The 27,532-nt window shown below is 37.4% G+C and overlaps 2 protein-coding genes across 2 annotated transcripts; both read left to right on the top strand.

Annotated features, from left to right (window-relative positions):
* Window positions 1-1,914: 1,914 nt before the first annotated feature.
* Window positions 1,915-2,861, top strand: LOC129424177 (olfactory receptor-like protein COR4). The gene has a single exon (XM_055180773.2). It carries the CDS (start codon window positions 1,923-1,925, stop codon window positions 2,859-2,861), a length of 939 nt encoding a protein of 312 aa, XP_055036748.2. The 5' UTR covers window positions 1,915-1,922.
* Window positions 2,862-4,109: 1,248 nt separating this feature from the next.
* On the top strand, window positions 4,110-6,484 carry LOC129423372 (uncharacterized). Its single transcript, XM_073871696.1, has 3 exons — window positions 4,110-5,019; window positions 5,255-5,410; window positions 5,916-6,484. The coding sequence occupies exons 1-3, from the start codon at window positions 4,992-4,994 to the stop codon at window positions 6,407-6,409; spliced, it is 678 nt and encodes a 225-aa protein (XP_073727797.1). The 5' UTR covers window positions 4,110-4,991; the 3' UTR covers window positions 6,410-6,484.
* Window positions 6,485-27,532: the final 21,048 nt, after the last annotated feature.

Genomic DNA, 27,532 nt, shown 5'->3' with positions numbered 1-27,532 from the left:
CAGATGCTCCACGGTTTTGCTGAAGTTTCGCCCAGGCAACGTTCCTTCACTGTGCCTTCAATACAACACACACACAATGGTAAGTATATTTCCTTCCAATACTCACGTTGCTCACCCCCTGTTAGTCCTGTTGATTTCCTATTCTTCTGATCGCTCAGCGAATCCTCCAAAGCCTCACTTATCCTGCTTCACTTCCGGGTTCCAACTCACCGCTTCGCCTGTGGCGTTTCTTCCCCAAAACACAACCGAACTCAATTGTGGCGTCTTTACCTCAAACCACAACAACTCCTCCCTTTCATCCTTACCGGCCTCGCACTCTTTCCGTTCGCTTCCGAGCGATCGCCGGATCAATGGGGCCTGCAGACTCTTAAGGAGGCTTGTGTTTGTTGCTTCGCCTTTGGCGAAAGTGAGTTCGCCCGAAAATCAGCCTTCTTTCCTGCATCCTCAATCCTCCTTTTATCCTCCTTCAGCATGAGAACCGCCCAGTCAATGATCGCCACGTCATTATACACACCTATTGTGGATTGTGCTTGATTTGAGTTACCATGGGGAAACAGGAAGTGACGGGTGTTTGTACAATTGGGTCCGGGTGGAACTTCTCCTCTTACTTTTAGTTCTGCCCTAAAAGTCACATGACATAAATGCTTACCTGTTCAACAAAAAGTCAGCCGCGTCGGCTTTTAGCTCCAAATCTCCCTGAAGCTTCCTCCAACGGTCAATGGCGGACCCTATATTGATTCTACTTAGAGTCCGGCGTTTTTCACATTTTTTTAACCTCTGCTCTTTCCTCTACAGACTTCCTTTTTCTTCCAACCTTTGCTGTAGGGACAAGCAGGGGCCGCTTGCTGCTGTCGGTTAGTTTTTTTTCCATTAGTGACGTGAGATGTCACTAACATACACTGACACAAATTTCAAGTCGCAGGCAGGAGAGGGGCGAGGTGGTGTGCGATGGGGTGTAGACGCGAGCGCGAGGTGGATTTTCAAGTGTAGCGGGGATTGAATGAGAGCAGTTAACCAATGTAAGCTGTCCGGCCGGACTGTTTACATTGGTCAACTTATTTGCCGCCGTACACCCAATAGACTGAATGGATTTTTTAAATTCTTTTTTTCTCTTCATATTGTTAGGATTTTACTGTAGAACCATAACCAGCATCTAAACGAGGTTATTAATAATAAACAATCTTTGAAATCGTAGACCATAGCTTTAATTCCACTATATTTAAACATTTATAACTATTTTTTTTTTTAAAAATTGGAAAATTAAAGTTCCAATTCTTCTTTGAGAAGATATCACAATCGTGCCTGTAGGTCAAATAGTTAAGAGCTGCAAACATTTTCGTGTGGGCATGTCATTTTCATGGCTGGTGCTAAAAATGGAGGTAGTACAGAACAGGCCCTAATCCACAGTCTATCAATCACAGCATAAAGAATTCTAAAAATACTTTTACACATGGGGTATGATGACAAGACAAAACATGATTTGACAAACATATAAATAACCAAGTAATCTAAACTCCTCAAAGATAGGGAGGTTGTGCTCTTGACACATATGGTTTATTATTAAGAAGGTAGGAGTGCTGCGCTTTGGTATATACATATATTAAGGGTCATGACGTGTCTATTATATATCTTAAGAATGAATATTTAACATTTAATCATTTAGTCAAATAATGAGATCATTGTAAATAAAATATAAAAGAAAAAGTTCATTGAAAATAATTATGATAGTCATAAAAGCACATCTCAACCTGTTGCTCTGCTATATAATAGAACATTTGTAATAATTATTTTTAATGTTGTTTACCACTCTAAGGTAATGTATTTGAATAAATACTTATGTAGCCTTGAGCAATAATTTTGAGATTCTGCTATAAATGAAAGTACTGTTCTGCTGTCATTGTGTGTTTTCTTTAGTCTTACAGATGGACAACCGAACATTCAGATACAGCGTCCTCTTAGTGGAGGGAATTAAAATTACACCTCAATCAATCTATCCTGCATTTGTTCTCCTTTTGATGGCTTATATATTTATAATGCTGTCTAACATTGGGATTCTATTACAGATTGTAATACAAAAGAGTTTACATGAGCCCATGCACCTTCTGTTCTGCAACCTGACAGTTAATGATGTGATGGGGTCCACTCTTCTTGTGCCACGCTTATTAAAGGATATTTTAACAGATCCCTCTGAGCGCTACATCTCATACGTGGAGTGTGTTTTTCAAGCATATTTAACAAACCTAAATGTAACCACATCCCACACTATTTTAATGATCATGGCTTTTGACAGATATGTGGCCATATGCAATCCATTACGATACCCAGCAATAATGACCAGTAAGATGATTGTAAAATTATCAGTAGGAGCCTGGGGTGTTGCATTAGTGCTGATGGGAATTCCGCTGGGCCTGACTATACGTCTGTCTCACTGCAGATATGTGATTCAAGCTATGATGTGTGACAATGCTGCACTATTTAAACTGTCTTGTGAAAATGTGGTAATCAATAATATATTTGGATTAACTTTCACTGTGGTTTTGTTCACCTCTTCAATGGTATGTGTGGGACTGACATATCTCAGGATAGCAATGGTATGCATAAAAAGCAAAAACAAAGCAACAAACAGCAAAGCCATTAAAACTTGCTCAACTCATTTGATTGCCTATTTAATTATGCTGATCTCTGGACTCATCATAATTGTTCTCCATCGTTTCCCTGAACTCACTGAAAGTAGGAAACTATCTAGTCTAATGTTCCATGTTGTACCACCTAGCATGAATCCTATAATATATGGTTTGCAAGCAAAAGAAATAAGGCACATTTTTTTAAAAGTTTTTAGGAATAAGGTTAATTCCAAATGATTTTCACGATTAACATATAATTCAATCATGTTCAAACTAGCATTTTATTACAGATAATATACATTAATTCATTCAATATCGCAATAACTGTAATGGTTTGTGGAAATTTTCTGTAAACGCATAAAATGACTCTTATATTTTATTAGGTTTTGACTTTAACTTTTTTTGTTTCTTTGTAAGCATTTCTAGTGTACATAGACATACAGTACATGCAGAAATAGAGTTAACAGCTTTGATCTATAAGGTAAATATGTCAAAATATCGTTACTCACAGATAAATGAAATAAACAGAATGCACTTAATATTCTGAAAACAAATTAGCATCAGTAAGCTATCAACTTGAATTGATATTAAGTGCTGTTTTGTTATTTCAGCATTTATTGTGTCATTAAAAAAATATATTGGATCCTATAATAAAAGGTGTTGATAATGAAAGATCCAAATAGGAAATGTTAATGAGAATTAACAATTAACATGTCAGTCCTGTCATTTGAGTTTTAATAAAAATGAAAACGTTTCAAGATTCAACTGCCCATCTCTTCCATCATGCCATGATAAAAATGCACCTGAATTGGCCTTCACTGGTCTGAAAAGAGTGATAGCCCAATTGTAATTTTTTTAAATGTCAGGGACCAAGTAGGAAAAATGTTTTGGTATGGGTACGTTTGTCAGTTACATAAACCGACTATACTTCTTACATTGTAATTTATGGGAATATTTCTAGATTATCTGTCAATATTCATATAAAAATTATCTTGATTCGGTCGTTCAGAAGATGTGTAAAAAAATTACCAAAAGAGGCCCTTGTGGACCCCAATTGAAAATGAATGGGAAAAGTAAAAAAAACCTGTTTTCTTTTTCAAAAAAAATGCATCCAGAAAAAATCTGAAAATTTTAACACAGAAAAAAAGAAGGCCTGGTACTACAAATGCAACATAGAAAAGACATGCTCAATCACAAGCACACACACAAACTTATTCACATTTATTTACATGCACACACACACATTCATATCCCTAAAACGCTGCACTGTGGTTTCTAATGAATTACATTACAAAAAATAATAGTAGATACATTGTAGCCTGCTGATGACAGCCCATTGTTGCCAGTTTATTATCAATTCAAATCAAACATAATCCTTGCTTGTCGCTCTATTAGCAACACCAAACATTTCATTACCAACATTTATAGGGTTGCCCAGGTCAGTAAGAACCGGGTAATGATGTCACAGGTCAAGGTCTATGGTCACTGGACCATAGTTTGCAGGCCCCCTAGTGATGGTGGGCACTAGGCAGTCGTTCAATTTGCGTATGGGAGGGCACTTGCATTTAAGAACATACATTGACTATTTAAAGTATATTTTACATAACACGATTTATTTTTACCAGTTGGTGGCGCTCTGACTGTGACGCACAATAAGCCACATCAATGTGAGTAGACTTCATGACCAAACATATAAAGCATAAGTTGGATCTAAATTTTAAACTTTTATACATGATGAACCCAGCAGATATGAGACACTTCCTGATTTTTCCTTTTTTTGTTTTACAAAACATTGTTTAAGATATCAAAAATCTGTTTGCAATTTACCATCTTCATTGTCTTGGCACTGTCGGGTTGTGTGAGGTAAGACCAAGACAAGTTGTATCCAAATAACATATACTTTACTCAATTTTACTGACAAAAACTGAATGAATACACAACATAGCATGAGCAAACACTCTTTACTCAGTGACACGAGACCGGACAAGGAAGTCTGAAACAAGCACAACTTAAATAGGGCTCTAAACAGGATAATTAATGATAAACAGGTGTTGATGATTAAACAGATAAACAGAGGATGATGACTAACTAACAGAGGATAACTAATCTTGGAAGGTGAAACTAAAAACATGAAATGGAAAAAGACAGGCACAGTGTTGACAAGTTTGCTGACAATAATCAATAATCCTAGGACAGGGGTTGGGAATCCTATGCTGCCTTCACGTGCTATTGTTATTATGGTAAATACCAAAATCCCACTTGGAAAATGCACATGAACACCCCTCATGTGGTATTTTCCACTTGGCAACTCGTAAAATATTTTGATGCCCGAGTTGCCGAGATGAGATTACCTTTGACCTTTTCAAAATGGTGAGCAGCAGCAACGTCGTGAATGGTAAGCATTGTACACTTTTAAACGATTATTGCTACTGTTAGTGGATAGTTTTTTGTAGCCTATACAATGTTGTGTCATTGACAATTGTAATATAATAGGTTAACACTCAGTGTCAGTTTTAAAAATACCGTTATGGTTTGGTTTTACCTACCCAGGACAGATGCTAGCTAGCAGTCAATAGTAGCTACCTCCTGAGCGTTCAGGCAATACTCACGTGAATGTATATTGTCTGTAGTGTACGCCGGTGACACAATGATCTACTGGGACCAGGAGATGACCCAGCCCATAACTCAAACGCTCTATCAACGGGAAGGAGAAAGTACCCTGTACATGGACCATGATTTCACCATTGCTCTGCAAATAGTTCCCCCCGTTTCCGTTTCTAAAGCAGGTGACTGCCCGCTCGCATAACGAAATGCATGCTCTTCAATGTCTGTAATTGTCCCTTGGTTAATCTATTGCATTAGGCTATGCTGAAATGCACCAACACGTTAAATATGAATAAAATGGTTAAAATTATGCTTGAAAATAACTTGCATGTAATTGCTAAGCATAAATCTAACCATTTTGGGTTTTATTCATAGGCTACTTTTAAAAATGTTCCCCTAGGGGATCAATAAAGTATCTATCTATCTATCTATCTATCTATCTATCTATCTATCTATCTATCTATCTATCTATCTATCTATCTATCTATGTAGTATCTGTCTATCTATCTATCTGTCTGTCTGTCTGTCTGTCTGTCTATCTATCTAGTATCTGTCTATCTGTCTGTCTGTCTGTCTATCTGTCTATCTATCTGTCTGTCTATCTGTCTATCTAGTATCTATCTGTCTGTCTAGTGTCTGTCTGTCTGTCTGTCCTCAATACTAATTCATTATTTCCTATCTATCTAGATGAGAACACAACAGCAGAGCTGCCCCTGAACCAGGGTTTCACCAGGGACCAGACCCTTTTTTTGATTGACCTGATGCGCCAACATCTAATGAAAGATGACAATGAACTTCCTCGGAACCTCGCTGAACTAAACTCCAGGATCAAAATGTCCAGGGGGAAGAAGCGATCTTTCTGGCAGGAAATTGCGGTGAAGTTGACAAGTCAGATCAACCAGAATTTTGACGTAGACAAGGTGTCCAGAAAGTGGACCACCCTGGAAGATGGATACAAGAAGGCAGTAGACAACAATGCATCCACAGGGAAAGGTCCTACCAAGTTCCAGTTTTTAAAAGAAATGTTGGAACTTATTGGGGGGCATCATGACGTTGATTTTCCGGTAATCGGGACAGCAAAGGGATTTACTGTTAGGCGGCCAGAGGCAATAAAGCAACCTTTGACAATCGGCAACTCTTCTACTGAGAAAATACAAAAAATATATGTTCAAATAATATAATACGTTGAAATTAAACAACATGTTCTGAGTTGTTGTGGAAAAATAGTTGTTAAATTAAACGATTATAAAGAACCACACCACTGTCTGATGTGTTTTCTTCTGACATCTGAACATAATGTCTTTAACTTGTTAATCATAGTTTTACACATTAGGCATTGCTTTACATTGCTTGGGTAATAGTAAAAGTGTCAGGGGACAAAATAGAATGCCTATGATAAAAATGAGTTTGGATTGACTCGCGTATTCTCAAATAGTGTAGCACACAGTAATGCTTATTCATTGTCATCCTCTTCACGAGGGCACCTGATTGGGTGCTCGTCACATGTACTTTCAGACTCCCCAATACACATATTGTGAAGGGCACAAGCTGCTGCAATGATATTCACAACTACATCTACACGAGAGTTGTGTAGTTCACGGAGCTGTCTCCATTTACACTTTCAGCGACCAAACGCCTGTTCCACTATTACCCTCCCACTGCATATCATTGCGTTTCTGCGCAAGTCATCTTCACCCAAGGCTCCATTGTCTCTTTTTGGAGTGACAATGAATAGGAAGCTGTTGCAGACATATGCACCATCCCCGAGCAGTTTGTAGCCTCCTAACTTCTGTACATTGGTATAGAAGAATGGGGATAGCCTAAGCATTCGTGCATCATGTACTCTTCCGGGAGGCCCAGCAAAAATATCTGTGAACCTTCCTAAGTCATATACAATACCCTGCAGCAACACAGAATAGTAGGCCTTCCTGTTTAAATAATCTCCCCCCCTAACAGGTTGCCGCTGGATTCTGAAATGGCATCCATCAATTGCACCAACTATCGCATCAATTCCGCACGACCTTCTGAATAGAGCTGCTTGGATGGTCTTTTCACAGTCATTTGGCCAGACAATGTAATATTGTGCAATGGCACATGTACGGTCAAGCATTTCAATGATGACATTATGTGCTGCTCCTTGACTAACATCAAATTTATCAGACATCTCACGAAATGAGTTCTGATTCCCGAGATACCAAAGCAGCATCACCACCTTTTTCTCTACAGGAATTCTTGCAGGACCTCCTGGTGAGTGGTCCTCAGTCATCCCATGTTGCCTTAATTGATTGCAGAATAGGTGGAACTGCTCTCTGGTGAGTCTCAGATGAGTCCTAAATGTGCTATCCTCCATGTGTAGAAGAGTCATCCAGCCAGTTCCGGTTTTTAAGACCACCGGATTGTCTTGCACCAGGCAGTGTAGTATGACAAGCCTTTAGAAAACAAACACCCAGGGTTCAGTTTATGTATGTGTGTATGTAAAACTGTTTTTGAGTTGGTAGGAAAGATTAGGTTAGCAGCTGAAATATTAGCTAACTCCCTATCCTTAAATCACTACTATTTATGATTTAGAAACTATACAGCATATTATTTACCGTTTCAGTTTCGATAAATCATCTTCTTGCTGTAGCAGATGAATTAAGAAATCTTTAATTGTTTTACCAAAATAACAGGTCCGGATGTCCATAATTTTCCTAATGACAACAAAAGCAATGGTAAATACCAGTTCACAAATGGGAAATGCACTTGAACGCAGCAAATTGGTAAATTCTAGTTCACAAATGGAAAATGCACTTGAACACAACACGCTGGTAAATACCAGTTCACAAATGGAAAATATCATCTTTCCTATAGCACGTGAAGGCAGTACTAGTCCTGGAGGGCCACTGTCCTAGCCTAACTACGTTAGACTTTGTACATGTATGCTAAATTTCATTACTGTTCTGTACTAAGTCTGAGATATCTCACATTCTAACCGTTTTCCTCCAGCTTCAAGACCGATGGCCCAATCAACAAACAGAGGGAGCAAATGTAACTCAGCGCCGAATGTAAGGTTGTAGTTTACAGCGGACACGGAGGCACAGAAAGCTATTCGCTTTGATGTGGAGAACCGGCACTTGCCAACTGAAGCCCGAACAAGAAAAGTGTTTGTAAAACATTTTGAATGGAGATGATGTTGTTGCCTAGCCTGGGTTTCCCCCATGCTGCCTTGCATGCAAATTTATTCATGCTGCAAGTTTAGCATGGAAACTATGGACCACTTTTTCCCCTGAAATAGGGAACCAATCACAGAACGGGGAGGAGGCAGCAAGCCAATGACGACGTCTATGCGACACATTGAAGCAGTTTTGTTTATCCAACATGGCAGCAGATGCGAAGTTACTTTTCAGTGCAGCCTTAAATAATGTTCTAAGTTTTGAATGCAAGTTCTTTTTAAAAAATAGCAACTTTTGGCATTAAACAATTTAGAAGAAGAATGTTTGGATATGGCAAGACAAAATAGCCACAAAGTTTTATAGGACCAACCTGCTAGGCATCTGCATCGACAAAGTACAATTAACTTATAAATGGTAAGTGGTATTTATTAATATCATATTGTCATTATGCCTATACTGTGGTTGTCACAGTGCCACTAAGTTGTGTTGCTTTTCAATATCAATATACAGCTACCAGTTTAGTTGTATAACTTTCAGCTGTGTGCACATGTATCTGATAAGTTGTTGACGTTTGAATTTATGTCGCTCTACATACATCTGGTATAATTGAAACGATTGTGGTAGGGAGGTAGGTTAAACCTGAGACAGCGGGTAAGTCAAGCCTGTTTCAGAAGGAGAGGTAACTTATACTCAGAGTCTGTTTCCGTGTAACATACTCTCTGAACCTAACCTGGTCGGGAGCAGGTTTTATCCTGTAAACTCTGAGTTTCTTGTGGTCTCTGTTGTGGTTTCCTTCTTGGGTTCTATAAGAATAAAATACTCAAGCCATAGGTTTCATTTTCAAAATATAGACTTTTATTAACCAGACAAATAAAAGCTGAGCAGTCCTGCAAAACTCCAAGACTCACTGAAAATCTTTTCATTGTACCACAGTATTTAAGCCTGTCTTCACACGCAATCCATGACCTTTACATTGACCTTAGCATATGCTTCTAATCCCAAGGGTTTGTAACATGGAGAAACATATGGTTCATATCATATAGAAAAACATGGTGATCTCATTCCCGGGACTGTAGGTCTTTTGTCCTTACCCACACCATGTAAAACCTTCCCCATGTACTTTTTGAACAAACTGCAATGCATGCTGGTAGTTTTCATACACACACAATGGTTCACTATACATATAACTGAACTGGTTATATACATATAGAAAAACATAAAAACATAATGTAGAAAAACATAAAAACATAATGGTAAAGTATTTGATACACATATTCGGATTATAACAAACCACTTCATTCCCCGCTCTGAGGCTTATTTAGCCTCAGTTTTCCTGTTTATTTATTTTAATCGGAAGTGCCGTTTCATAAATCAGTGTCTCAGTTATTACTATATATTGTGACTAAAGAAAGCCACTGTACATTACCAATTACCAAATTATGCCACTGCACTTCAAACTATGGACAATAAGAGCAAACATCTTTCCATTCTTGTTTTGTCTTTGAATGTAAAAGTAAAAAAACTTAAGTCCCTCTTTATAAACAGTTTAAAGAATGTGTGTGCAATTGGTTCTGCACTGCTATGTAGAATATATTGTAAAGTTAAAACAAAATAAAAGCAAGGAAAACCAAAAAGTAAATAAAACAAAAAGTAAATCATTCATAATACGAAATGTTTGTTTCAATACAATTACAGCTTATTCCTCCTCTTCTTCATCATCATCATCATAGGTACTTTAAATACCCATCTCCCAGTTGTAAATTCAACATTGTTTTGTAACGTAAGTCCTGATAACATTTTTGTTGATTTCAAATGTTTCCATCATCCTATTATTTTAACTTCCATTTGGTTTTCTAAAAAGATACCTACAACTTATTTTCCCGCTAACCTCTAACTAAAATTGATTTAGTATATGAAGAGTTTCGTTGCAAAACGAGATAAATCCATTTTTTTACATTTTTGTCAAAACATGTTTATTATTATGTTATCATGTTATTATTTTGTTTTATGGTGCTACTTAGCTGTATTTTTTAAGTTATGAAGGTTTTAAATCAAAACAAACCAACTGCAGTCGAATTGAAATTAATTGGAATGCACAACCAAAAAACGCGATTTCTGAACAATTAAAAAAAGGGTGGTTATCTCGTTTTGCAACGAAACTCTTCATATGTTGTCATGTATTTCTACTGGCTGCATCTAGTTGTTATCCTAAGATAAATTAATGCCTTACCTTAACTCATTCCCCGCCATTGACGAGTTATCTCATCATTTATGAGTTCATATTTAACTAATAAATATGCCTTTTTGGACGAATTTCAAAGTGAAAGTGCAAACCGCTTTTATCCACCAGATGGCGCCAAATCGAATTTATCAAAAACGGAAGTTAAAAAGAGTTTATGTTTTATTTTAACTGCCTTTATGTTTGATAGTCATTCTGAGTCTGATCTCTAACATAAATTCCATTTACAAAAACGCAATTTTTTAAGCTTTTTGCTCAAAATGTTGTATTTTGAAGAGAAATATCCATATTTCAATGGTTAAATTAAGTAGAAAAAGTAAATATATAATGAAACGTTTTTTCCCCATTTTGTTTGTTTGTTTGTTTGTTTATTGTTTGTTTGAAAGCAGATGGTGTGTTCTTTAATTTGATATAATTTGTATGTTAATATATTTATAGAAAAAGATTTTTCCTGCAAAGAATTTTGTGAAAATTTTGTTAAAATCACAAAAATGCAGGTGGGCAACTTTTCTCAAAAAGGCTTACGGTGAATGAGTTAATAATCTACTTTTGATTGTAGTACTGGACATAATTAATTTCTTTTGTATTTTTATTCTGAAAAAAACTTTATTAAATTCCTTATTTAGCTTAATCCCATATCTTAATCTAATTTGGCACCAGGCACGTGCACAGATAGGGCTCAACTAGTGCAGAACACATGCCCTTTTTGTCCTTACACTCCGAAGTGCCCTTTTTGGAGGTGTTTTATAATTTTTTTTAATATACAAATTAATGCTATTGTTAAACATTTACGTCTGTCTGTGTGTTTTTATATTTATCAAATAAAATTATTAAAAAACTAAATATTTTTGGATCCGCTCAAACTGTCTGTCAAACCTCTTAACTCCGCCCCCTGAGTGCAGCGAGCTGAAGTTCCACAGCAGTCAGAGGCAGCTGAACGTCTTGCAACGGTAAATAAGTATCTTGTTGTTTGAGTACAATGCTGTCTCATTACGAAAGAAACACTAGTATGTATATAACGGCGCATGTTTAATAAATTTGAGCAGAGCCGATTTATCCATAGACAGGATTGGTCGAGTGGGCAATCAGGGGGCACTAAGGGCTCCAAACTCAGCAAGGGCTGGCGCAAAATGCGACCAAATTGAGTTTTTGACAAAGCGCGAGCAGTTTTTAAACAAGTGTTCACCCATGTGAAGGGCACCCGTGACAACAATACAGAATGCACAGTCTGGTTTTACCGCTTTTTTGCATGACGCGTATTAATCGTTTAACTAAAGTCAACACATCTCACGCGAGAAGACACGCCCGCGCGGGTAAATGTCTAGCCTACATTAACACCAAAAACATATCAGATTAGAAAGGTCTTAGACATCAGATGCCCAGTTGGGAAAACTGGATAGAGACGAAAAACGTGTAAAGGATACAAGTATGTACATTATATTGCCCTGTCACTCATTACAGTATGCAATCTGGATATAATTTATTGTATATGCATGTATCTTATGCCTTGAATTAGTCAAGGGAGTTGTATGATTATTTGGTTCATAACTTTTTATTCTGAAATCAACTGCATAGAGTTAAGTCTATTTAGTATTTAGTATATTTTTTAGTAATGCAGTTATTTGCACCTTCAAAAGACCAAGGTTCCTGGTCCTCAGCACCAGGTAGGCAGATACATGTTGAATATGCTTATGGTATGGCTATAGTATAGTATAATCTCATATTTTGATCTTTAATATCCTATTTCCCCCTCTTCTCAATCACATACATAAACATGTTAACCAAATCATAAAAAATTGCTTATAAAACCAAACAGAATACCTTTTTTTTCTTCAAACATATTTTCATGTAACTTTATGTATGTAAGCAGAGGAAAAAATAAAAATTAATATATTCTACAATTAAATAAGAGCGAGTACACACGAGCACTTCACAAACACATGACTACAAATAGGCCTAATACAGACAAACACCCAGGATGTAAATTGTTAAAGCCAACTTACAAGGGCAGATATCCTTTGCACTGTATAATGCCAAGCTATCATAAAATGTCATTTTTCTTCAATTAATAGTGAATAAATATAAAGCTATTAAGATGATTATTAAGTGATATTTATTTGGAGGGGGTGCCCTTTTTCAGTTTCAGCACATGCCCCTGAAAAGGTCTGTGCACGGCCCTGTTTGGCACCCATTTGGTTGATCGACAGAATCTACATATAATTTTATGATTAATTGTTTTGTTCATCCTTTAATGAGTATTCTTAATTCCCTTCTATTGTAGTGATTTACATGTCTCCGTCATATTTAAATACCTTTTCTCTCCATCCTAATGATAACGACATTTTCTTTTTCTACAAATCCAAAATAATTCTCCAAACGATATTATTTGATCTTCAAATATCTTCATTGTATATTGTGGGATTTGATTTTGTTTTATTAATCGTGCTGTTTATAATCTTAATTAATGTGTATTGTTACAACAATGATTTCTGTGCTGACCACAACAAAGTTGTCTCTCTGTGTGTGTGTGTGTGTGTGTGTGTGTGTGTGTGTGTGTGTGTGTGTGTGTGTGTGTGTGTGTGTGTGTGTGTGGGAGCCGGGGGGCTGTAAAAAGCCCTGAAGGGAAAACACACAGAACAGATGGTTTCAATAAACAAGTTGTTTGCTTTATAACTATGTTATATTTAGAGAAAGTGAAAATTAGTATGTTTAACTAATGAATGCATTTAACCAATTCATGAACAATGGAGTATTGTTGTTATGTTTTACATATTTACTGCCTACATTTCATGATGATTGCCAAAAGAGTTAAAGTTACAAAGATGTCCAAATAAGGACTGTGGAAATTGATTTTGTTCCATTTTATATTTCTTTAATTAATCATTTAATTCTACAAACACTGTGTGTTTCATATATGCATTGAGCTATTACGTAAAAATGAGGTGTTTGAGTTTGAGAGTGGAAAGCTACCAGCTTGGGTGTGTGTGTAAAACTGCAAGAAGGATTAGCTAGGAATGTATGTCTGGAAATTGTCAGAGATAAGAGAGAGACCAGAGGAGGAAAAGCAAACAGACAACCATGTATTAACCAATGCTTTAACATTCACAGGATAAAATATGCAATATATTTCTTACTTAATCAGTATTAATCAGTGAATAATTGATGTAATAAATATATGATGTTGTCTTTGATAAATGTGTATTAACCAATGAAATGAAGGTTGCATACAGAATAATCTAATGGGGGGATGGCAGCTCAACTTTGAAGAACAGAATCTCCTGCGCCTGTTCTTTGTGTGTGTGTATTCTTCCCTGACAGATGTTTTTTAATAATGATTAAAGTGTTTGCTTAGAAGTAGTATTGCAGTAAAATATGTAATATGTGTTTATCTATCTAAAGAAGTTAATGTGTGCCTTATTCATATAACCAATTTTACGAATAATGAAATGATGTCATGATATTGAAATGTGTTTTACATAATAATCACTTTCATCTTACAGCTTATGTTCTTTATGAATAAATGAATGTTTTATTAATGATTTGTTTTTAAGAAAGCATTATTATATTCTATGTGAAGTCAATCATATGTGAAGTGGAGGAGTACTAGGGAGGAGGTGACGGACTGCATGGATCTCAGGGTTGTGTGGAGAACAGTTTGTTTTTTCTTTGTCTGTGTGTGTTTATCTTCGCCTACAGGCTAAAACTGGGTGTGGTGATGGAGTCAGATTGACGAGGGGAACGGCCTTTGTGGGTGGAGATTCTAAGAAGAAAGAACGACGATAAATACTCATGTTTTTGTCCTGAGCTGGTTGTTCATTGCTTGAGATGACCCAGCGCGCTGTAAACTTTTTCATATCTGATCAATAAATATTCAATTTAGATATTTGTGTCTTACTCAAATTATGAACATGCTTTGGACGCCTTAAAGTCCAACAATTGGTGACCCCTGACGTTTTGTGGAGGGAAAGGAGAGAGTGAGCGGAAGGAGGGTTTCACATTGAAGAAACCAGAGTAAGCGAGGACTCCCTTTCAACACAAAAAGAGCGCTCTATTAAAATAAGGTAAGCAGAAGCCTGTTTTATCGAATTCTGCTAATTGGATATACCAAATTACTTGTGTTGATAAGGAGATCCGAACTGAATTACAAATTTATATTTTTATAAATTGATCAGAGTGAAAAACTTTTTGAAATTTTTGATTAAATAAAAGGTTGAGGAGTCCTTTAACGCATTAGGCGTTATAAAATACCGACTCAGGTTGTAGCCTGTAGGGGGTGAAAAGGCCCGTGGATGGAAGGTCCACAAATACTGTTAATGGCGGTGTAAGTTAACAGAATTAATTAAAAAGGTTGAGGATTCCTTTAATACATTAGGTATTATAAAATACCGACTCAGGTTGTAGCCTGTAGGGGGTGCAAGGCCCGTTGGATGAAAGGTCCAAGAATACTGTTAATGGCGGTGTAAGTTAACAGAATTAATTAAAAAGGTTGAGGATTCCTTTAATACATTAGGTATTATAAAATACCGACTCAGGTTGTAGCCTGTAGGGGGTGAAAAGGCCCGTGGATGGAAGGTCCACAAATACTGTTAATGGCGGTGTAAGTTAACAGAATTAATTAAAAAGGTTGAGGATTCCTTTAATACATTAGGTATTATAAAATACCAACTCAGGTTGTATAGCCTGTAGGGGGTGTACAGCAGCCCGTGGATGTAAGGTCCACGAATACTGGAAAGGAGAAGTGACGTCTTAATGTGAATTGTATTGTTGATATATTGTTGTTATTTTTGTGACATTCCTGTGAAAGTTGTATTGTGTTTGTATTGCGGGTGAAACTCCTGTAAACTACTGGTGTATATATCCTTCTGCTAGAAAAGAGTGACGTGTTGTGTTTTTTGAAGTTTTGAATGCTTGTAAATTGTGTGAAAATGGCTAAATTTTAAAAAATGTGATGAGTATGGTTGCCTAACAGTGTATGTGCAATGGCAAAAAGGCATGTAGTTTGGAAAGGGACCAACTGTAAAAGACTCAGAAACAGATTTGAGAAAGGGGACGAGAATCGCTTTTGTTGCAGCTGAAGTCGAGACAATTACAAAGAGAAAAGGGGAAGTTGACAGTTGTGCTGTGAGCGAGCAAAAGGAAGTAGAACAAGGAAGCACTGAGCCAGTACCCTCAGCCCCACCCATGGCTCCTCCTCAAGTGAAGTCACTATACCCCTCACTGCACACACCTCCTCGTTATGAGGAAAAGTCTGTTTCGATCTCAAAGCAACAGCCGGTGTTAACAGTAAACAGTGGTGAACTAGATGTTGAATTTGATGAAATAAAGGCACTGAAAATAAAAATGTAAAGATTACAACAAACAATTATGACACAGGGAGAGATAATCACAACTCTTTTAAGATTACAGAGAAATACAAATGATAACAACATGGGAAAGAGATCTTGTGTATTACACAGACAGGGCCATAAACAAATCACACAAACAGAACTAGTAGAGGTAGATAAGATTAAGAATAAGCTTTTGAAACTGCAGCTAGAACAGACTAAACAGGCCAACACAAAAAAGAAACAAATGCCCCAGCAGGCCCAACCAACACCAGTAGCTATGACAATTAGTGTCCCGGGGCCGTATTCACAAAGAATTTTAAGGCTAAAAGTAGCTCCTAACTGGCAAATTTAGGAGCAACTCCTAAAAATAATGGGCGTGTCACTTCTAACTTTAGGACTCCTAAATTTTTTCACTAAAAGTAATTCACGAAGCATTTTAGCCCTAAAAGTAGCACCTAAGTCTGGGACAGCTTAAAAGATGTCGAGAGGACTCCTAACTCACTAAGACCTATTCACAAAGGATCGTAAAATGGCTTAGATGCTGATTAACACATACATGGACAGTTTCACAAACTCAAAAGCATTGCCTTAAAAGCACACTTTAATGTAAGCATATTTTTATGACATTTGTTTCATAATTCATTACATTCATGACAAGCAGGAAGTTTTTAGAATTACATGAAACAATAATGATATATATTTAATATTGTACGCCAACCTGTTGCCATGCTTGCCCGTTTAAAGGCTGCAATCTCAACCCTTGACTGCGATTGTAATGCATACCACCGCCTCTCGCAGTCGCCTGGAGTCCGTGACACAAGCGGGAATGCTGCATTGATCTGCAAACAAATCCTCTCCCATCAGTGATGCGCGGATCATTTCGGATCCGAAATGAGCGGGTGCCTGCGGTTACGAGTCATCCAAAAATGTTTTTTTATGATATGCGGGTCGCGGTCGGTCGGGTCGTTTGAAATAACTATTTTAAACAATTACAACTTTAAATAAAATGTGGGCCAGGGAGCGGGTCGGGTATAGTTATTTTTTCTTTTTTGTTATTTGAAAACGTTGGTCGGGTGCCGGTTGTTTTGTACATTGACCCGCGTATCACTGTCTCCCACGTCTCACGCTTAGTTTTGCTTGATATCTCAGTGCCGAATTTCCCTTTTATTATGTTTCTTTTTTCCAGCACCAACTGGGACAGCAGCAGTAGCTGATCCTGCATCCAGTTGGGCTTTCTTTTCCGTTTTGGCGAGTTCATAATGCAACGTCATTTATTTATTACATTAGGCTTCTTCAATATGGGCAACATTTCCTTGCTTTAATTAGTCTATTTAGGCTAATAGGATGTAAATTAATCAAAGTGTTAATGCAATGTCGTTTTTTATTATTAGGCAATTGTCGGTTTTCATTTGGGTATTAGGCTACCTTGATATAATTTAATTTCATTCACGACTTTACTTTTATATATGCATTTTTCGATACTATTATTATTTTGTGTAGGAAACAGACATATTTCGATGTTGTAATTGATTTGGTGCGTCTGTGTTATGTTCTGCATGACAGCCCTGTCATCTAACAACCAATCACCGTGGTCATTGCGAGTCAGCTCGTGCATGAGAATTGACGTCATCCGTAGCAACGAAGACTCACTTTTAGTTTAGGAGTAATCTTTTTTCCTTACCAAAAGTAGGTCTGAAAGGCGTTGTGAATAACATTTAAGAGAAAACTCCTAGCTAAAATCTTTTAGTGCGATTTAGGAGTACTCTTAGTGGTAAGATAAAATTCTTTGTGAATACGGCCCCCGGACAACGTACAATATCCCAATCAGCCCATAGATCCATATAAAGGCCCACCCTATACAGGAAACCCGTGGGAGGGATATAACCAACAGAGAAGGGGAGGGCCAAGAAGGAGTAGTAGACAAAAACGGGGAGGTTTTGGAGGTTTTGTCAGGAATACATGTTATGTGTGCGGACAAGAAGGTCATTGGGCCAGAAGGTGCCCTCAAAATGGGTCACAGCCCCAATATTCCGGTGTAAGGTATCCACTTAACGCACCAAATGCAAGGGGATGGGGTCCCAATAGAGGAGGTGGCGGGCGTGGAAATGGTGGTTTTGCCAGGGGACCACCAGCGCCACACAACCCATCACAACCAGATTTAATGGCGCCTATGCACCCAACATCGGGCCAAAGGGAGTGATGCGGATGAATAAGGGGGCACACAGGAACCCACCATGAAAGGAATGGCTGGGCCTCTCATGGACCACTAATAGCCCTAGTGGATAATGGGCCTAAATAGTCCACCGTAAAAAAAAAAAAAAGTTTCAACAACGGTGGGTATAATGGGTTTCTGGTAAAATTGAAAAGTGACTATAAACAAATCACTACCCTATAAGGTAGCAAACCAGTCTAGTTTGCACACATTTCTGTATTCCTCCAACACACTAGTTAATAAGAGATAAGGACCTAGAAATTACAATGACCTGTCAATGTTGTAATGTGCCCCCGGACGGACGGGGAACAAATGAATGGCTAATTAAACTATGGAGAGATAGAGCCTTATGTCTGACCCAGGACCAGAGACTTATGTTATTTTTTATTTTTTTTTATTTTTTTGGGCCTTATGAACAACAACCAATAGATAATAAGGTACGTACCAATATATAAAACGGTGTCTTAGATTAAGTTTATCAAAAAATCCTGGCCAGCCAAACCTGAAATTATGTCCATGAAGGTGTAAACATGACTGATCTAATCACTGAGGGTGAGCCATATGACTGCATACCATTGACTGAAAAGGCAAACAAATTGAGAGATGGTTTGTTCCGGTCAGGGACGTACTGGGACTGAAATTCAGCCCGGGACTTTAAGATGGAGAGGCCTTTTACGCAAGTGCCCTTGGTGCACGAGCAGGATTTTTTGCAGTTATTTTAATTCTAGTAGTGTTTTTATGGTATGAAAAGAATCAGATTATGCTGAAGACCTTAAAGAAACTTTAGGATAACACCTGCCTCCTCAGGTTGTATAAGCAAGTCACCACTGCACTAAACACAACCAGGCCAGCAAAACCTAATCTCGAACACATAAGTCACAGTATACTGCTAACTACCAGCATGTCATATGTACAGTCAGTTGGAGTGATAAAATTGTTACAATTACTCACACATACCCACTCAGATAATCAAAAACTACAATACAGTCCCATAAAATAGAGATTGTGTGTGTACGTACTCACTTTCAACTCTCCCTGGCTCCACTTCCCCTGTGCTGGACCCTGCCTCTGCTTACTGATGGTACAGCTACATATGCATGAGAAGAACATCAGTAATAAATATGACTAAGAATAATTCCTTTTTTTAATTCAATCTGTGCTTTAGTCAGGTTATAATCTAGTAAGTGGAACTATTGCATTTTATCCTATATGTAAATATATAATATTGTGCTGTATTTTTCTATTTGTGTGTCCTTAATAAAGCTTTGATTGATTGATATGCCTACCCTGCTGAAAAAACAGCATCAAACCAGCATGGGAATTATGCTGGTCTATGCTGGTAACATATGCTGGTCTTGCTGGTATGCTGGTTTTTCCAGCAGGGTAATATGATTGCCTACCCAGCCCTGCACACTGACCCATCACTGTTTTTGTACTGGTTCCATTCTCCTCCTCTTCTTGTTCTGCTTTCCTTCCTCCTCCTCATCAATATGACTGCAAGGGTCATCATCAACCCGTCTCTCTCCATCAGTGACCTTAACAGCTAATATACAGACATACAGGGATTCCTTAGACCATTTTACTGTTTGAACACAATGATGACGTGGAAACGTATGCACGTGCATGTTGGCAATGGAAGTATGGCAAGAATCAGCAGTGAAGCAACACAGACAGAGAAAGTTATATTTAAAAGTTTTTCAACACAGCTACCAGATCCGTGTACTATAGTTGAGTGAATAGAAGACGTTAGCAGATGGCCAAATATAAAGTGACCATATATACGTATATAGTATATTATTAGTGCAACCAAACGCAATTACCAGACATTTTGATGCTGGGAAACTGTTTTGATAAACTTACTGAGTTGCTAACACGTTAAAACCAATGGGGAACAACACCACTTCTGTTGCCAAAATGCGCACGCAGGCTATTTCATCAATTTCATAAGCGGGATAATGTAGAGCGAGGCGGTTCTTATAGCGAATACAACACAGTGAGGCTGATTCAAGCTCCGCTTTGAGTGGGGTCCTGATAAGCCTGTCGGGGTTGTATTCGCTACAACCGCCTCGCTCTACATTATCCCTTATATATGCCTATATTTAAATGCAAATATAAATGATTTCAGTGTATAATAGATGCATCACTAATTGTGCACCTGTCCGGTCCATGCTGCTGGTCCTTCCTCATCTGCACGTCCTGCCACAGCGTCCTTTTGACTGCGAAAAAGGTCTGTTAATTTGGCGCATTTAGCTGCCTCTTGTTCCAACATTTTTATTTTTTAGGCCCCACCCATTTCTTTCTCTTCTTTTCGCAATTTTTACCGTCTTGTCTATGTTGCATTCACACGAATACAAACCTGACCAAAAGTAAACTCTTTTGATCGGCGCCTTTGAGCCAATCGGATGTGAGGAAAAACGAGGATCAGTCCAAGTTGGGAGGGGCCGCTCTTATCCCCCCTCAAGATTTGAAGAATTGGTTTGGCCCGGTCTGAAACAGACACAGCGTTCCGCTGCAGCTGAGCGCCTGGTCAGGCATTTAAAAAAAAAAAAAACACTTTTTGACCTCCGGCCGGTTCGGCCTGAAATGGACCGGCCGTTCGGGATTGCTCCCGGAACTCCCGATGGCCAGTCCGCCCCTGGTTCCGGTACCACTGACAACTCCCCCACCGGTAATCACGTTATTTATGGATGGCTTTGTTTTAGAGCATCATATGGTATGCTAAAGGCAGGGTTTGCTGTGGTTGACCAGGTTGAGGGTGATTTTGTGACTAGAGTGAGTGGTAAATTGGAGGGTAAGCAGTCAGCACAGACAGCTGAAATGATAGCTGTTATCAAAGCCTTGCACTACACTGGTGAAGAGAGGGTGATTATTTATAGTGACTGTGCATACGTGATTGGTGCAGTATATATGGAACTGCCATATGGCAGAAAGGTGGGTTTGAAACCAGGAAAGGCCGGCCTATAACACATGCTAGCGAAGCCTGACACATACGACAGGCTGTGAAGGTACCTAATGAAGTGGCTATTGTCAACTGCCTAATAAGCCACTTATATCCCCAACCATGGTTTCCCAAGACAAAGTTAGATCTGACAAAATTGACAAACACGCACTGGAATTGACATATAGTTTCGGGGCTGCTTATCACCCCAATGCCAGAGCAAAGCTGAAATAATGAACCTGACTTTGACATTAAAACTTGACTTGACAGAATCTGTGCACAGACAAAAATAACATGACTTGAGGTATTACCTATTGCATTAATGTCTATTCGCTCTTCTGTTAACAGGATTTCTGATTTCACATCCTTTGAATTGCTTACAGATCGACAGTTTCCAGGCCCACGGAACGCCTTGGTGTAGGATCCAATCCTGCCACTAACTAATGATGTTTATTTCTACAAACTAACTGCTATGATTAAACATTTTTCCTGCCAGGCTACACGACACCGGGACAAAGACCAAGCTGTTACAAATGATGATTGAATGAAAGTGAAGGTGTTCAGACGGTGCTGGGCCGAACTGAGACGGTCCAGGCTACCGAGAGTAAAAGCAAGAACCTAACATTGTGTCCAGCTACAGGGCAAAGGCGACACCTGGTTCCATCTCTCCTCTTGTGTTCCTTGTGATCCTCCTTCTAGGTTTCTAACAGACAAAGGTGTGGACCTGAGGACTCAGGTCCAAGAGAGGGAGAGTGTTGAAAGTGAAAGTGAATCAGCTGGAATACAGAGAGAACAAACAGGAAGTGAAACATCAGGGGTAACACTCACACACACCAACAACAAAGTCAACAAATACTCTGTAAAATTGTGCATAAAAAAGGTGACATTTTTTCCTAGCCCAGCAACAGAACCTTTAGCACACTGCATAAACTGTGCCTACGAAGCAGGTATAGCCGTACAATTCAAGGCCAAGTACGGAATACAAAAGGTTGTAAGTCAGAACAAACACACAGGTGAATGTGCAGTTACTCATGAGGACGACGGCAGACTGATTTTTCATTTAATAACCAAACAAAACTGTACTGATTTACCAACATATGAGAATTTTACCAACAGCCTCAGATGCATGAGAGATTGGTGTGAGGAAAAAGGAATAAAAAGTGTATCAACACCCCCGATGGGGTGTGGGTTATATAAATTGGATTTCAGTAAGGTGGTGGAGATAATGAAAGAATTGTTAAGGTACCTGAACATCACAATTAAAGTTTATTAATTGTAAACGTCATATAAGTTTATTTTTTCTTTCCCATCGTTTTACTTCTTTTGCTATACTCTTACCTGTTATTAAGTTTCAATTTAAGAGTGTTTTTTGAATTAAGCCAATAGGCATAAGTGTATTTTTTCCACAGAGATGAAGCTATATGGAAATTGGGAGGTTCTGTGGACCCTAAGGGTTATAACTGCAATTATAATCACCATAATATTTAGCATAAACAATGGAGGTAATCTGAAAATTGACAAAAGGTCCAAAACTACATCACAAGATTAGTGTGTACAGGGATATGGGGGAATTGAATTAAATTATACAAAAAATGAAACAACGTCATACACCTTTGATTTATGCAGTATGATAGACTGTGGAGGGCAATAGTAACCTCTATAGTAGTGTCCATTGGTCTATTTGTGGCCATCCTGGTGACCTGTGGATGTTGTTGCATTCCCTGTCTTAGATCCCTGTGCAACAGATTAATAATATCTGCAATAGAGAAAAAAGAGAACAATCCACCCCCATATAGCATGCCCCTATTAGGCTTACAGAACCTGGATAAGGAGGAAGAAGAAAATGTGTGACCTCTTTCAGAGGTCAAGAGAGGGAATTGTGGGATTTGATTTTGTTTTATTATTTATTATTGTGTATTGTTACAACAATTATTTCTGTGCTGACCACAAGAAAGTTGTCTGTGTGTGTGTGTGTGTGTGTGTGTGTGTGTGTGTGTGTGTGTGTGTGTGTGTGTGTGTGTGTGTGTGTGTGTGTGTGTGGGAGCCGGGGGGCTGTAAAAAGCCCTGAAGGGAAAACACACAGAACAGATGGTTTCAATAAACAAGTTGTTTGCTTTATTACTATGTTATATTTAGAGAAAGTGAAAATTAGTATGTTTAACTAATGAATGTATTTAACCAATTCATGAACAATGGAGTATTGTTGTGTTTTTGAATAATTATGTTTTACATATTTACTGCCTACATTTCATGATCATTGCCAAAAGTGTTAAAGTTACAAAGATGTCCAAATAAGGACTGTGGAAATTGATTTTGTTCCATTTTATATTTCTTTAATTAATCATTTTATTCTACAAACACTGTGTGTTTCACATATGCATTGAGTTATTACGTAAAAATGAGGTGTTTGAGTTTGAGAGTGGAAAGCTACCAGCTTGGGTGTGTGTGTAAAACTGCAAGAAGGATTAGCTAAAAAATGTGGATCTGGAGATTGTCACAGATAAGAGAGAGACCAGAGGAGGAAAAGTAAACAGACAACTATGTATTAACTAATGCTTTAATATTCACAGGACAAAATATGCAATATATTTCTTACTTAATCAGTATTAATCAGTGAATAATTGATGTAATAAATATAAGATGTTGTCTTTGATAAATGTGTATTAACCAATGAAATGAAGGTTGCATACAGAATAATCTAATGGGGGGATGGCAGCTCAACTTTGAAGAACAGAATCTCCTGCGCTTGTTCTTTGTGTGTGTGTATTCTTCCCTGACAGATGTTTTTTAATAATGATTAAAGTGTTTCGCTTAGAAGTAGTATTGCAGTAAAATATGTAATATGTGTTTATCTATCTAAAGAAGTTAATGTGTGCCTTATTCATATAACCAATTTTACGAATAATGAAATGATGTCATGATATTGAAATGTGTTTTACATAATAATCACTTTCATCTTACAGCTTATGTTTTTTATGAATAAATGAATGTTTTATTAATGATTTGTTTTTAAGAAAGCATTATTATATTCTATGTGAAGTCAATCATATGTGAAGTGGAGGAGTACTAGGGAGGAGGTGACGGACTGCATGGATCTCAGGGTTGTGTGGAGAACAGTTTGTTTTTTCTTTGTCTGTGTGTGTTTATCTTCGCCTACAGGCTAAAACTGGGTGTGGTGATGGAGTCAGATTGACGAGGGGAACGGCCTTTGTGGGTGGAGATTCTAAGAAGAAAGAACGACGATAAATACTCATGTTTTTGTCCTGAGCTGGTTGTTCATTGCTTGAGATGACCCAGCGCGCTGTAAACTTTTTCATATCTGATCAATAAATATTCAATTTAGATATTTGTGTCTTACTCAAATTATGAACATGCTTTGGACGCCTTAAAGTCCAACAATATGTTGTTATGATTTGATTATAGTCTTCTACTAATACCATTTCTCTTCTCACTTGTACACCTTAAGCTAGACTTTTTGATGTCTTCATAATAGATCTAGAGTTTTTGTAGTTGATTTATTCAAAATTTCTGTTATAAAGCATTTCCTATTAAATTTTTCTAAGTCTATAATTCCATAGGCTTACATTTTCTTGTACTGCATCATTCTGAAATCTCTATCTTTCCTTTTTCTATGTTAACTCATTCACCGCCAGCGTTTTTGAGAAAAGTTGCCCACCTGCATTTTTGTGATTTTAACAAAATTTTCACAAAATTCCTTGCAGGAAAAATCATTTTCTATAAATATATAAACATACAAATTATATTAAATTAAAGAACACACCCTCTGCTTTCAAACAAACAATAAACAAACAAACAAAATGGGGAAAAAACGTTTCATTATATATTTACTTTTTCTACTTAATTTAACCACTGAAATATGGATATTTCTCTTCAAAAATAGAACATTTTGAGCAAAAAGTTTAAAAAATTGCGTTTTTGTAAAGGAATTTATGTTAGAGATCAGACTCAGAATGACTATCAAACATAAAGGCAGTTAAAATAACCATTAAATCTTTTTAACTTCCGTTTTTGATAAATTCGATTTGGCTTGAGTTATTGTTTTTGTTAACATACTAACATTGACAAAAATTACCAAATTGTGTCCTACAAAATATATCTCTCAACTCAGAATTTCCCAAAAGACTTTAATATTTATCCTGAGAAGTTGACCTTAACTTTTTCTATAATCCATAATAATTCTTGTTGAATTCATCACCTTTATCATATTTATGTGGACTTGAAAATGTTATTACCTTATTAAAAGCTGATTTGGTTTAGAGCATTAAAAGCAACTTTGCAAACCTATTTCCTTAATTTTAAATATTCCCCATTTGTATAATTTGTAATCTTTGGGATGTTTCCCATAAAATGTCCACCTTATGTTCTCTGTTCAATGTCTCTGTGTTTTCAGTTTTTCTTTCAGATTCTGTTCCCTTGAGATTGTTACAGATCTTTCACTGGGCCTCGTTTGAGGCAAAAGTCCATCGCCAGGAAGTTGAATTGATTGTAGCCATGCAAATCTTCTGTAGTAATCAGCTTTGTTCTTTTCAATTTCTGTTGACAATTTCTGTTGATAATCTCTCTTTTCCACTTTTCCTCCCGGTGCTCAAAACTTTGTTCATCCGTGGTATACTTGAATTGCTTTTGAGTTGATATGGTTTTGATGTTTCTTCTTTCATATCATGTGCCTAATTTCCTCCTCTCCAACTGCCATCCTACGAGCTCTGATGCATTTGTTGCTCCTCCCATTTGGACTTCCACATAGAGCTGCTCTCATCACTCTGCAGCCCCCTTTGACTGTGTTTGGTCCCTTTTGGCAGGTTTGCTCCTTCCGCAGTCTCCATCAGCCCCTCTGATACACTTAATGAGGCATGATGTCTCCGTCACCCCTCAGCTCCTTTCACCTTTTTCTGTACACAAATAGCTCAATACATAGACAATTAGTTTCATCATATAACACTTAATTCCAGATGGTTTTTGCAATACGCATAGGTTGATCGGCGAACATTTCATGCAGTGTTAAAGGTGTACTTTTGTTAGTTTACATGCTCATTAATGCAACCATCCAGTTAAGTTTAGAATTTTCACACATTTTGTTAAGTATGGCTTTGAGGATAATTTCTTTTATATACCATTTTGTCTACCATCTCTTGTGATTGTAGATGATAGTCAATTCTTCATTCTTATGATAGTCAAATCAAATTTTTCAAATTAAAATTTCGTTCTTATCACAAATCAATAATCACATTTTTATTCCAATTCTTTGTCACATGTGCATCTCTGATAACAGTATTTATGACTGAGATATTTTCACTTCTGTATGATCTAATAGGTTTTCCTTACATTCTGAAGCCCTTTTAGCTTCCACATCTGTTATGTATTTGCCCATGCTGGCAAAATCAACTGTTCTCCTGGGAGCCTACTTCAATAAAAACAAATCACTATACATTTTAGCAGCAATCAACCAGACTAACCTTTCAGCATATTGGAATGGTGTTCCATCAATTCTAAACCTGTATAATGTTTTCCTTCATAAGAAAATGCAAACGAGTATCTATTTCCTATGCAAATCAAAAACACAGTAAAAATGTTTATCAAATGGAGAAACATTTGTCAGCAAAGTATGGTTTTTTGAAAATGATCTCACAAAGTTCCGTGGGATAGTCACTGAATTTTTTGCTCATTTTTCCGTGACATTCTCACGGATCTCCGCATATTTCCGTGGCCCTGCCACGGACTTTCTTTTCCGTGGCATTCTCACGGATTGGTTACTCAACTGCTTTTTCCCTATTTTCAAACCATTTTCGTGACTATGCCACGGAAATTCATGAGATCAGGTTGGGTTTTTTGGAACATCAATCTTCTTGTCATTAATTCCTCTCAAATAGTAGACTAGATTAATTTAGATTTATTTGCTTGAAATGCTAAGTTTGTTACCATAATTTGTTATTTCTTTTCTCTATTGTCACAGCTATTATAATATCGTATGGTGTTATTTTAATTTATTTATTTAATCTATTTTATTTTCCTTTCCTTCCTCTGTAGTATACCACATTTTAAAGCCATATTAGATTTATAGGAGTCTGATTTGATTTCAGAAAAGATAGTCACACCTAACATCATAAATTCTTGATCAGCCTTTAAATTTGTCTAGCTGATTTTCCCCTAAAGATTGTCTGTGTCCCTATAGTTACAAGGTCCTAACTAAACATTGAACGGCTGTTTCACTCTTCCCCTCTGTCACTCAAAGGCTGGTATGAAGATTAAAAAGTCCAGTTTTTTCTTGCCTCCAAGAACATTATTGTCTTTGTGAGTCTCCTTCTGGACTCCACTCAGTCTTTTTTGTTTTTCATCCTTGTAATTTTCTCTGAACATATGCGCATTGCCCCCTTCACTGCTTGAGATCAGTCATAGTCCCATTCATATAGGACGTGTC

The sequence above is a fragment of the Misgurnus anguillicaudatus genome, chromosome 9, assembly GCF_027580225.2.
Source record: "Misgurnus anguillicaudatus chromosome 9, ASM2758022v2, whole genome shotgun sequence".
NCBI lineage: Eukaryota > Metazoa > Chordata > Actinopteri > Cypriniformes > Cobitidae > Misgurnus > Misgurnus anguillicaudatus.
This window is presented reverse-complemented; position numbering and strand designations above follow the sequence as displayed.